The 14,160-nt window shown below is 44.6% G+C and overlaps 1 protein-coding gene across 1 annotated transcript in view; it reads left to right on the forward strand.

Moving 5' to 3' along the window:
• The window catches only part of CDH24 (cadherin 24), a 205,797-nt gene that overhangs the window by 174,240 nt on the left and 17,397 nt on the right, over positions 1-14,160 (forward strand). The window contains exons 6-7 of the mRNA XM_044274245.1: positions 11,020-11,207; positions 12,838-13,091. Of these exons, the coding sequence (XP_044130180.1) occupies positions 11,020-11,207; positions 12,838-13,091 (442 nt within the window). The remainder of the gene's footprint in view (positions 1-11,019; positions 11,208-12,837; positions 13,092-14,160) is intronic.

Here is a 14,160-nt window from a genome sequence, read left to right on the forward strand (position 1 = left end):
TCCTCAAAGTCCGAAACAAATGTAGGTAGGGTAGCTATGGAGGCGACTAAGCAATTGCTATTTAAGCAATTTTCTCTGCATGGCTCACTCCACTCCAATATCTCCCTGGCCTGCCAATCCACCACTGGATTGTGCGCTACCAACCAGGGAAGACCCAGCACTACCGGAGCGGGAAGCCCCTCCAGAACAAAACATGAGAGCATCTCGTTATGGTGATCACCTACCCGAAGGTGTAAATTATGAACAATGTGGGTGAGACCGAGGAGCAGAATCAATAGCAAATATGGGAATAGGTCTCTGTAGTGTACAGAGAGACAAATCCATAGTGCGGGCAAAATGGGCTTCTATCAAATTTACCCCTGCTCCACTGTCTAGAAAGAAAGAAATAGTCTCTGTCTTATCACCAAAAACAATAACCGCTGGCAACACAAATTGCGATGTACGTATGGAGGAAACGTATACCCCCCGGCTGACATCCTCCACACAGCCTGGGGTTAGTAGTTTTCCGACGGTTTTTTGTTTCTGAGGAAAGAAGGACAGACATTAATTAAATGACCCCTCTCCCCACAAAAAAAAACAAACCCCACGCCTACGGCGAACCTCAGGAGGACGGACCTGACGAGTAGTTCCTCCTAGCTGCATAGGCTCGTCTAAGTCCGTACAGGCTAACTGCTGCTTGGGAGGGATTACCAATGGCTCCGGTTTTTTCAACCTGTCCCTAAGACGTCTATCTATACGGATAGAAAGGGACATAACTGCATCAAGGGAAAAGGGGGTCTCATACAATGCAAGCGCATCCTTAACCCTTTCGGATAACCCAGAGCAGAACTGACTCCTGAGAGCCGGGTCGTTCAGTTGGGTATCCGTAGCCCACCTACGGAAGTCAGAGCAATACTCCTCTACTGGCCGCTCTCCTTGTAGGAGTCTCCGTAATTTTGATTCAGCCAGTGCGACTCGGTCAGGGTCGTCATATATGAGACCCAAGGCCCCGAAAAACTCATCCACTGACCGAAGCGCCTGAGAATCAGTAGGTAAAGAGAACGCCCAGGACTGCGGGTCCCCCTGCAGCAGGGAAATAACAACACCCACCCGCTGTTCTTCATTACCAGAGGAGTAAGGACGCAGTTTAAAGTATAATTTACAGGCCTCACGGAAAGTCAAAAACTTGTCCCTTCCCCCAGAAAATCTGTCAGGGAGAGGGACCTTGGGTTCCGCAACAACCTGGTTACCAGTAGCAACCGCTAGGCTTGCGGTCTGTTGTAATTGCTGCTGTTGCTGGAGGACCGACGCCTTCAATCCTGCCACCTCCAAAGACAGGCCATGAAATTGTTCGGACAGAGCAGCAATTGGATCCATACTGGATTCTAAGTAGGTAACCCCTAACTCTCCTTGCGGCTGGCACCTGACTGTCCTGACGTCCCTAGACGGGTTCCTCACCCGTTCGGCGATCACGTGCCTAAACCCTGGCTTTCCCTGAAATGAACCCTAGATAATGAACGGGCCGGTGGGATCGCTAGTCCTCACCACTGCACTAAGAGGGAAACACCAGGGAGAGGACAGACAAACACAGACAAACACAAACACCCAGGTGGACGACAACAACTGTCCACAAAGGTCCAACAGGGATCCGGAGGGTAGCGTTCTAAAGCAACAATTAGAGAACGCAGCAACACAGCTCCAGTGGGTCAGAATAGATGTCCAGGCAGTAAGCTCTATCTCTGGCAACCAGAGAAGTGTGAGAGAGGAATATAAGGAGGTTTGGGAGTGCTGGACAAGGAACAGCTGAGGAGAAGGAGCTACGGATCCCTGAGTGAGCCAAAAGGGTTTGCAAAGCAAACCCAGAAAGCTACCATAAGGAAAACAGCCCTATCTTACATAGAGCGTGCAGCCAACCGCATCGACCTCCTGACCCCGGGTACAACGGAGTCAGGCGTGGCTCTTGACACCCTCGTGACACTAATGGAATATCTATGAAAAAAGGTGGGCACCCCAATAACAGTAAACATAGCTTATTCACCCCAATTTCAGAATCAAGGCCTAATAGAATTGCTTATGGATGAAACAAGGTGCCACCCCATTAACAGTAAAAATAGACAGTTTATTTGCCCAAATTTTAGAATCAAGGCCTAATGGAATTGCTTATCTATGAAACAAGGTGGACACCCCAATAACAGTAAAAAAAAAAAACACCTTAATCTGTTGGAGATACAGTGGGGCAATAAAGTATTAGTATTAGTTAGTCAGCCACCAATTGTGCAAGTTCTCCCACTTAAAAAGATGAGAGAGTCCTGTAATGTTCATCATAGGTACACTTCAACTATGAGAGACAGAATGGGGGGAAAGAATACAGGAAATCACATTGTAGGATTTCTAAAGAATTAATTGGAAAATTCCTTGGTAAAATAAGTATTTGGTCACCTACAAACAAGCAAGATTTCTGGCTTTCATAGAGATGTAACTTCTTCTTTAAGAGGCTCCACTGTCCTCCACTCGTTACCTGTATTAATGGCACCTGTTTGAACTTGTCATCAGTATAAAAGACACCTGTCCACAACCTCAAACAGTCACAATCCAAACTCCACTATGGCCAAGACCAAAGAGCTGTCAAAGGACACCAGAAACAAAATTGTAGACCTGCACCAGGCTGGTAAGACTGAATCTGCAATAGGCAAGCAGCTTGGTGTGAAGAAATCAACTGTGGGAGCAATTATTAGAAAATGAAAGACATACAAGACCACTGATAATATTCCTCTATCTGGGGCTTCATGTCAGTAACAAGGGCTACCATCAGTAACACACTATGCCGCCAGGGACTCAAATCCTGCAGTGCCAGACGTATCCCCCTGCTTAAGCCGTACATGTCTGGGCCCGTCTGAAGTTTGCTAGAGAGCATTTGGATAATCCAAAAGATGATTGGGAGAATCTCATAGGGTCAGATGAAACCAAAGTAGAACTTTTTGGTAAAAACTCAACTCATCGTGTTTGGAGGAGAAAGAATGATGAGTTGCATCCAAAGAACACCATACCTACTGTGAAGCATGGGCGTGGAAACATCATGCTTTGGGGCAGTATTACTGCAAAGGGACCAGGACGACTGTAAAGGAAAGAATGAATGGGGCCATGTATCATGAGATTTTGAGTGAAAACCTCCTTCCATCAGCAAGGTCATTGAAGATGAAATGTGGCTGGGTCTTTCAGCATGATAATGATCCCAAACACACCGCCCGGGCAACAAAGTAGTGTCTTCGTAAGTGGCATTTCAAGGTCCTAGAGTGGCCTAGCCAGTCTCCAGATCTCAACCCCATAGAAAACCTTTGGAGGGAGTTGAAAGTCCATGTTGCCCAGCGACAGCCCCAAAATATCACTGCTATATAGGAGATCTGCATGGAGGAATGGTCCAAAATATCAGCAACAGTGTGTGAAAAACTTGTGAAGACTTAGAAAAAAACGTTTGACCTCTGTCATTGGCAAAAAAGGGTATATACCAAAGTATTGAGATGAACTTTTGTTATTGACCAAATACTTCTTTTCCACCATAATTAGCAAAACAATTCTTTAAAAATCAGACAATGTGATTTTCTGGATTTTTTTTTTCTCATTATGTCTCTCATAGTTGAGGTATACCTATGATGAAAATTACAGGCCTCTCTCATCTTTTTAAGTGGGAGAACTTGCACAATTGGTGACTGACTAAATACTTTTTTGCCCCACTGTACAACATCTTACAGCTTAGTCTATTTCTAGATTGACTGCAGTTCATAGTCATAACACTAGATGTCACTGTTACTAATGCTTCACTTGTAGTCTCTCTATGCAATTCTGCGATGTGTTGTATTTCCTGTACATTGAGGTGAACTCGCTGATTTCTTTTTCCTGTCTGTGACATTCACCATGTAAGGTGACCTTCTGTTATTGCACGCATGTTCCAATAAACCCAGTATCTGTTACTCCAAAATGTTTGATCTGAATTGACTCTGCTGCACCCATTCTTTGCAACATAATCAAACCAAATTTGAGAATCAAGGCCTTATAGGACCACTTACCTAATAACTCCTTAAGGACCGGGCTCATTTTCATCTTAAGTACCAGGACATCAGGGCGTACCTGTACGCCCTGTGTCCGTAACAGGTTAAACAAGGTGGGCACCCCAATAAAAGTTAAAGGTAACCTGTCACCTAGAAAATGCATATTAAACCGCCAACAGTACCTTATTGCAGCCTGTAGCATGATTATAAAGGTGTCTGTGTCTTTTCTGTACAATGCGCCAAAAGTCTGAAAAAAGACTTTTATTCAACTGGCCACGCTATGTAAACGATAGTCTTGAAGTCAAGAGGGCAGCGGCTTTCTCGCCTGAAGTCAAGCATGCCCTGCCCCTTAGTATTTGATTGATATGATGTCCAATTCCTTCACTGCTGGGCGCTTGAGAGTAGTCTTGCGCATGCGCAGGCTCTCATGTGCGAGTGCCTTATCATTGAGCCTACCTCACAGCGGAGTGGAACAGTGCACAGGAGCCGGCACTGCAGGGACACAGCGCACGTGCAAGACTACGTTTGAGCATCCAGTAGTGAAGGAATTGGAATTCCTATCAATCAAACGCTAAGGGCCCGGAAAGGGGGCGGGGCATGCTTGACTTCAGGTGAGAAAGCCGCTGCCCCCTTAACTTTAAGACTATCATTTATATAGCGCACCCAGTTGAATAAAAGTCTTTTTTCAGACTTTTGGTGCATTGTACAGAAAAGACACAAGACACCTTTATAATTATGCTACAGGCTGCGATAAGGTACTGCTGGCGGTTTAATATGAATTTTCTAGGTGACAGGTTCCCTTTAAATGAGAACGTTTTTTTCCCCAATTTGAGAATCAAGCCCTAATGGAATTACTTATCTATGAAACAAGGTAGGCACCCCAAATAACAGTAAAAATAGCTTATTCAACCCAATTTCAGAATCAAGGCGTAATAGAATCGCTTATCTATTTAACAAGGTAGACACCCCAATAACAGTAGAAATAGACAGCATATTCACCTCAATTTGAGAATCAAGGCGTAATAGATCTGCTTATCTATTAAACAAGGTGGAAACCCAAATAACAGTAAAAATAGATAGCTTAATCACCCCAAATTTGAGAATCAAGGCCTTATAGAATCACTTATCTATTAAACAAGATGGGCACCCCAATAACAGTTAAATGAGAAAGTTTATTCCCCAATTTCAGAATCAAAGTCTAATGGAGTTGCTTATCTATGAAACAAGGTGGGCACCTATCACTTCTGAGATGGCAGGTAACAGACGTGTGGCACAGAGGGAAGGGAAGAGGAGTACCATTCCACTAGGGAGAGGGAGGATTGGTGACCACCTAGCTCGCCTGGCACTGGCACCTGGCTCCCCTGACGTCCCTAGACGAGCTGCTAAACTATATGCCTATCACGTGCCCCGTCCCTGGCATACCCTTAATAAGCCCTAGGTAGTTAGTAGGTCAGTGGTTGCACTAGTCCTCACCACTGACACCTAGGGTAACAACAGGGAAAGGACAGGCACCACAAACAATCCCCGAAGGGAGACAACAACAACAGGAGTGAACCGGAAATCCAACAGCTCCAGTTCCAACGGCAACAGTTGTCCACCAGAATAGAAGATCTGGAAGGAAGGTCTATATCTGGCAACAAGCTGAAAGAGAAAATATATAGTAGCTGGGAGTGGCTGACAGAGTACCGCTAAAAGGAAAAGCTACAGATTGCTAAATGGGACAAAACGGATTGCAAACCTAAGTAGGAAAACCTGGACCGGAATCTATTCTCACCATTAGGTCATGGAGCGATCTTGGGAGAAACCGAGTGCGTAGCCACCCGCTGCGACCTTCTGACCCCAGGCACAACAGGGTCAGCGATAGGTCGTGACACCCTCGTGACAGCACCCCAATAACAGTAAAAATAGCTTATTCATCCCAATTTCAGAATCAAGGTGTAATAGAACTGCTTATCTATTTAACAAGGTGGACACACCAATAACAGTAGAAATAGACAGGATATTCTGCCCAATTTAAGAGTCAAGGCGTAATAGATCTGCTTATCTATTAACCTCCCTGACAGTATTCCCGAGCATAACTCTGGGTTAATTTTCGCTGACAGGAGCGGTAACCCCGGGTCATGCTCGGGGTAACATTGCAGAGTCCCTTCACCTTCCACCAGCGATGTCCTCCGCTAAGAGCGCCGGTGTTCTGCCAGATCTCTATACCTTGCGAAAAGTCTATACCGGAAGTGACGCGGCTGCACAGGAATCAGCTGGAGGAGGGTGTGCGCTGCACAAGCGCACATCCACTGGCTTAGGAAAGAATTGTTGCAGCGCCGAGATAGAAGTACTTCGTGCACCACGCGTGCGCACTTAGGGGTATAGAGATTTTGCAGCGCACAATGTTGCATCAGATCTCCCTACCCCTGAGTGTGCACGCGCGTACAAATCATCAGTTACAGTTCATCTTGATTTGATCTGATGATTTCTGTGCGCGTGCGCACTAGGGATCGACCGATTATCGTATTTACGGATATTATCGGCCGATATTGAGGATTTTGAACGCTATCGGTATTGGCATTTATTTTGCCGCTATACCGATAACGTACTGGGAACACAGATCGCGCTGCTGACAGCGCTCTCCGTGTTCCCTCAGCAGCAGCACAGGGGAGAAGGAAGCAGTGTCTCCTCCCCCTGTGCTGCTGCTGCCGCTGCCGCCAATGAAAGGACAGGGGACAAGAGGAGGGGAGGGGCTGTGGCCACTGCGCCACCAATGAAGCTTAATCTCTCATTTATTCATATACAGGAGGCGGGAGCTGGCTGCAGTATCACATAGCCGGCTCCCGACCTCTATGAGCGGTAGCTGCGATCTGCGGTAGTTAACCCCTCAGGTGCCACGGATCGCAGCTACAGCTCATAGAGGACGGGAGCCGGCTATGTCATTCTGCAGCCAGCTCCCGCCTCCTGTATATGAATAAATGAGAGATTAATCTTAATTGGTGGCGCAGTGCGCCCCCCCAAGCCCAGTATTAGACATTGGTGGTGCAGTGTCCCCCCCCCCAACCCCAGTATTAGACATTGGTGGCGCAGTGCGCCCCCCCTCCCCCCAGTATTAAGCATTGGTGGCGCAGTGCGCCTCCCCCCCAAGCCCCCCCAGTATTAAGCATTGGTGGCGCAGTGCGCCCCCCCACCCCAGTATTAAAAACATTGGTGGCGCAGTGCGCCCCTCCACAGGATCCCCTCTCCCCTGCTCCTCCGATCTGAGCCCCAGCAGTGTAATGCTGGGGCTCCGATCGGTTACCATGGCAGCCAGGACACTATTGAAGCCCTGGCTGCCATGGTAAGCTCCATGCTGCTGTGTGCACAAAGCACAGAGCAGCAGGGACAGTGTGAGCTCCTATTCCCCCTGATAGATCTCTATCAGGATGAATAGGACAAGGGTTCTAGTCCCTAAGGGTAAAAAAAAAAAGTTACAAAAATAAAAATAAAACACCAAAATATTAAGTACAGTGATACCTCGGTTCACGAACTTAATTCGTGAACTGACTCTGGTCGCGAACCGAATTGGTCGCGAACCGAGGCACATTTTCCCATAGGGTTCAATGTAAATCCAGTTAATCCGTGCTGACCTTTTTTGGGGGGTTTTTGAAGCACAAAAATATGAAACAAATTACAATACACATTAGTACAGTATAGTAATGTATAAAGAGAGGACACTAACCTTGCTTGAGATGAATTCTGGCATGGAGGAAGGCAGGTGGGAGGCAGTTATTGTTTGGAGGGAGAGTCCCCCTCCATAATGACATCAGGGGGAACTGTACAATACAGTAAGTACAGTACTGTATGTGCTAAAAGCACACCAAAAATAAAAAAAATCACTAAACATGTTTGCAGAGTACTCACAGTACTTCTATCTGTGTCTCTTCTTCTCTCCACAGTCTTCCTACAGGAAGTCACGACCATGTGACAGCCTGGAAATAGCATTAAAATGGCCGCGGCTCCTGTTCGTGAACCGAGGCGGAGTTTGTGAACCGGAGCATATTTTTATGAACTTTTCTGTTCGTGAACCGAGTTGTTCGTGAACAGAAGCGTTCGTGAACCGAGGTATCACTGTATAAATGAAAAAGAAAGATTTACAAAAAAAAAATACACATTAACAATAAACATTAATTTTCAGCAGATTTGTGGGAATTTTTTTTAATTTTTTTTTAAATGAAAATTCCCAGAATATCGGTATAAATTATCGGCTATCGGCCTGAAAGTTCACAAATTATCGGTATCGGCCCTAAAAAATCAATATAGGTCGATCCCTAGTGCGCACTCAGGGGTAGGGAGATCTGATGCAACATTTTGCGCTGCAAAATCTCTGTACCCCTAAGTGCGCCGGCTCGTTGAACGAAGTACTTCTATCGCAGCGCTGCAATGATTCTTTCCTAAGCCAGTGGATGTGCGCTTGCGCAGCGCACACCCTTCTCCAGCTGATTCCTGTGCAGCCGCGTCACTTCCGGTATAGACTTTTCAGCAAGGTATAGAGATCTGGCAGAAAACCGGCCGGCATTTGACTTCCTGGTTCTGTTCCCTGTGAGCAGCAGCTGCGCATGGGAGCGGAACTGGGCGGGAAATTCAAATAAATATAAACATAAAAGTGACAAACACACATAAAAGAGGTTATACATTGTAATCTGAGAGGATTACACTGTATAAGCTCAGATCTGACATTTGATGACTGTACAGTGCCCCTTGCCTGCCATTTTACTGTCATTTGTGCCCATAAAATATTTATGCAAAAAATTGAACCACTTTTGGTACAAAATTCCTGACATAATCATACCGCCAGGGAGGTTAAAAAAGGTGTTCACCCCAATAACAGTAAAAATAGACAGCTTATTCACCCCAATTTGAGAATCAAGGCTTAATGGAATTACTTATCTATGAAACAAGGTTGACACCCCAATAACAGTTAAATAAGAAAGCTTATATAACCCAATTTGAGAATCATGACAAAATTCCTTATCTATTTAACAATTAAACAAGGTGGACACTGTTCATTTAGATAGCTCTGTGCCCTACAGAGGGATTGATGCAAAGTGGGCTGTCTCCTATGAATCCCTTCAGCTTCACCGGTTGGGAATAGGCTTAAAGGGAGTCTGTCACCTCCATATGGCCATATCCAGTGCTTACATTGTCCTATAGCACACCTATACAGGATTGTAATGGTACCTTTGTCTTTGTCTTTAGACTTGCACCAGCAGGAAAAACTAAGTTTAATTCATATGCAAATGAGCACTCGCAAGTGCCCAGGGGCGGCGTTCAGTGTGTAGGTGCCCAGGCTGCTCTGCCTTCTTTTCACTTTACTCCTCCCCAGCCTCTGCCTTTGCCCGCCCCCCCAAGTCTCTTGCCTCATTGATAGGTCCGGACTTGGAGGGCGGGCAAAGGAAGAGGCTGGGGAGAAGTAAGGTGAAAAGAAGGCAGAGCAGCCTGGGCACCTACACACTGAACGCCGCCCCTGGGCACCTACACACTGAACGCCGCCCCTGGGCACTTGCGGGTGCTCATTTGCATATGAATTAAACTTCGTTTTTCCTGCTGGTGCAAGTCTAAAGACAAAGACAAAGGTACCGTTACAATCCTGTATAGGTGTGCTACAGAGCCATGTAAGCACTGTATATGGCCATATGGAGGTGACACACTCCCTTTAAAAAATAAAAATATTTATCTTGTACAGTGAATACTGCTGCAGAAGAAAAAACTAAATGGCCAATTCGCAGCTTTTTCATCACTTCACCTCTCAAAAAAAATGAATAAAAGTTGATCAAAAAGTCATACACACTCCACAATGGTACTGACCCATAGAATAAAAGTTACTGCATGGGGAACGCTGTAAAAACAAAAACCATACAACTATGTCGGAATTGCATTTTTTTTTAATTCCATACCATTTGGAATTTTTTCCCCACTACAGGGTATGTAATAATTAATATTATTTGTGTTTGGTATGCCTGGGTTGGTAAAAATATCCTGTAAAACTTGCCGATCACATAATCTTTTTCAGAGATGCCTACAAGAAGTTATGGCTCAAATTAGAATTACGCCATACAACCTTCCACTTGTTGCATGTAATTAACCAGCCTCTTTTCACATGAGGAGGGTCAAAGGGGGGCGGCTAAGACCCTTTAAAAATTGCATACTGTTCACCACACATGTTTCAGATCCCTGGAAATACACCTAATGTAGGTCTGGCAGAAATTTAATTTTTCACTATCTGTCTTCCTAGAGCAATAACTTTTTTATTTTCCTGTTGACATGGCTGTATGAGGGTTTGTTTTTTGCATGACAAGTTCTACTTTCTAAGTACCATTAATCCTTTCAACCAATATGTGTTTCCTAAGGCCGAAAATCCTGGCACTTTAAACCAAAGAAGCGCCAAGGAAGTTCCCTGATCATGAGAACATAAGTTATTTATGAGAAAAAGTGAATTGGCACAAGGCTGCTTTTGAAGTGTGTCTTCTGGTCTATCGATAGTTACAACAGCATTGGGTGGCATAGAGATTTGCCATCTGTGGCATGCATTAATTCCATTAGCATCTCCACGTTACCAGGAAAAGCTGTACAGTTTGGCCTTTTTTAAATCCATTACACCTCTGTGATAACTGGCAAGCAGCACAGTTTGGCCTTTTGTCTGCTAACTAAACTTTTATTGCCTCCCCTCCCAGTTTACAACGGCTGTGTATACTACGTTCTCATCTGTTCCAGGAAAATGGAATCACACTCAGAACTCTGAACAAACCAAAGTGCATTTTCAATTGTATTTTTTTGAGATTGATGATTTATTATAAAGGATCTGGTGGATGCTTATTTAAGTGTGGAGTAAATTTGGAAAGGGAGTTTGGAAATCTTGGTGTTAGGAGCTTAGAGGACACTACCACATTTTTGCCACAGAACTCAAGATTTTATGTGAATCAACCAAAAGTCTTTGCAAAAACTTAATGAGCACACCATTATTTTATTACAGGTTTGTATCAGTTCAATGTTCTGGAGGACACTGCTCCTGGATATGTGATTGGCAGACTACGAGCACATGACCCAGACATTGGTGAGAATGCAGTGATGTCCTACAGCATCCTGGATGGCGATGCCGGGGACACTTTTAGTGTGATGTCAGACTCCGCAGGACAAGATGGGATTCTCAGAGTTCAGAAGGTAAAATATTACCAGATAAATCTCCTGTCAGTGAAAAGAAAACCTCAAAGAGAGGCAAACATAAAATATTCCTATCAGGCCAAACAGGAGGAAGTCTGCTCAAAAAGGGCTGCTAGTCTTATTGCTACATGTAGTTTAAAGGGCTTATTCTTAGCCTACTACCGTATTTTTCGCTTTATAAGACCCACCTGATGAAAAGACGAACCTGGGTATTTGAGAAGGAAATAAGAAAAAAATATTTTGAACCAAAAGGTGTGCTTTTGGTGGATTTTGAACTAATGGTGGTCTGTGAATGACACTATTATGGGGGATCTGTGGATGACACTGTTATGGAGGGGATCTGTGGATGATACTGTTATGGGGGATTTGTGGATGATACACTGCTATGGGGATATCTGTGGATGACACTTATGGGGGGGATCTGTGGATGACACTGTTATGGGGGGAATCTGTGGATGACACATATATAGCATCTTATGCAGGTCCCCTCTGTGTCTTCTCATGTGCCTGTGTAAATAGTGACCCCCATTACACCAGGCCCAGCTCACAGCAGTCTTCACATGTAAAGTGTATTCATGTAATCTTCAAGCAGTGGCTCTGCTTTGTTAAACTACTATAATTGTCTGTAGTAGTACTGACTATCAAAGCAGTGAGCCGGCCAGAAGCGTCACGTCACTCACTCAGTCACGCTCCTGCTCCGCCAGCTTCATTAATGAAGTGGGAGGAGCATGACGGAGTGAGGGACGTTACGCTGCCGGCCTGCCTGCTAGTTTGATAGTACTACTACAAACGATTACGGTAGTTTAACAAAGAAGAGCCACTGGTTGAGGATTACTTGAATAGACTTCACCTATGAAGACTGCTGTGAGCGGGGCTCGGTGTAATGGAGTACAGTGACTGCATCAGGCCCCGCCGCGAGTACAACAGCAGGTGCCAGCCTCCAGCCCCTCCTGCCACCCCGCGTGATAGAAGTAAACTGGAACTGATATACCGCAGGCCGCGCTGTGCAGCATGGCGGCCCGCGATGTATCAGTGTCAGCAATGTAAAAATTGCACCATTCGCTTCATAAGACGCACTGCCAATTCCCCTACTTTTGGGGGGGAAAAGTGTCTTATAAAGCGAAAAATACGGTAGTTACATCCATAACATTAGAAAAGGTGGTCTGCCTGACACAGAAATACTGTATGCTCCATACTTTATCTTGACAAATAACCCTTTGTGAAATCACCAAACTCAAAGACCCACATCAATAACATGAGCTGTTTTTTCATAGGCTATGTTCACACTTTAGGTCATGTTCACATATTCAGAAATTGATGAGGATTCATCCAATCCTTTGACATTCTGCATCCAATGCAACAACTTTGCAGCACACAAAGTAGCATGCCCTGAATTCTATACAGAAAAGCTGCAAATTAACTCCAGTGAACAATAGTGTGTATCCACCAGTGGCAGAAATCTTCATCTTAACCTAGGATTTCTGTCTTGGGTTCTTTGTAAAATACACATTAGGATTTGCCATATTCAAGATAAATATTACCTATTGTGCACATGCATACTCTACCCTTTTTGTCAAATACAACAATCCTTACATTTCTTAATAATCAGTAGTAACTTAATTGTTTCCAGCCTCTAGATTTTGAGTCCCGCCGCTCTTTCACATTTCGTGTTGAAGTGATGAACACTGTGATTGATCCTCAGTATATTCGTCGAGGACCATTTAAGGATGTCACAACTGTGAGGGTGACTGTGGGAGATGTAAATGAATCCCCACTTTTCTCCCAAAACCCTTATACCTTAAGCGTGTTGGAAAACCAGCCTCCAGGGACACTTGTAGGGGTAGTCGAGGCCCGTGACCCTGATCTACAGAGCAGTTCTATCAGGTAACAGATATTCTTACTATGTAACTGAAGTATGTTAAAGGGAAGTCATTTTTGGGGGGTATTTTTTATTAGTAAAACACTTCTGTGGGTTGGAAACAGTGGTGGTACACCCTTCCTTCCTCAGTTTTCTATTTTCTTACAGAAGTCTAGGTGTGTTTTAAGCTAACTACAGTGAATGGACAGAATACATACCAAAAGTTAGGAATAAAAGACACAGCAGTTGTCTATAATCATGTAAAAATATATAATATCTTCAAGAGGTTTTCCAGGTTTTTAATATTAATGGCTTATCCTAAAGATAAGCCATGAATATTTAATCGGTGGAGGTCCAAAACACTGCACCTCCCTCCGCCGATCTCCTGATTCAGAATAGCTCCAGCACCAGAAGTCGCAACTGGAACTACTCAGCTCTGTCTATTGTGTATTGGACAAAACTGGTTACTGCAGCGCTGTTCCTATTGAAGTGAATGGGAGCAGTGCTGCAGTTACCATCTCCTACAGAATGGATGTAACTGTGTAGTTCCAGTTCTGACCTCTAGTGCCCAGTTCCAACTTCTGGTGCTAAAGCTACTCTGAAAGATTTAAAGGGGTTGTCTGAGTTATTAAAGAAATAAATAGCACTGTAAATCTGATAGTCAGCAATATATACATAAGCTAAGCATGTTTTAAGCAAAAAAAAAAAATCTATTTCCTATTTCCCTGGTTCTTTTCTGGTCCTTTGTTCACATGCAATAACAACAATCTCTGGAGTTTCCTCATAAATATTTGTGCCCCCTCCCCTGCTCTGCAAAGGGAGTGAATGGTAGTGCTGCCCTGAATGACATGTCTGCCTGCTAGGATGCTCAGCGGCATGTTGTATGTGTAGGCCTACAAGTCCCAGCTGTACAATGACACTGCTAATACACACAGGATTTTCTCCCTACCTGTGTTTGTGCAATGCTCTGCAGAACTCCTCCAGTCTGTCAGCCCTGTGTCTGCAGAATGAGGATCCTGTGTCTCTTCACTGCCTGCAGCTACTCAGGAAAGCCTTCAGCCCTGTGTGTGTGCTGATGAAGGGGTTAATATTTCC

This window comes from Bufo gargarizans, chromosome 1 (assembly GCF_014858855.1).
Source record: "Bufo gargarizans isolate SCDJY-AF-19 chromosome 1, ASM1485885v1, whole genome shotgun sequence".
Lineage (NCBI taxonomy): Eukaryota > Metazoa > Chordata > Amphibia > Anura > Bufonidae > Bufo > Bufo gargarizans.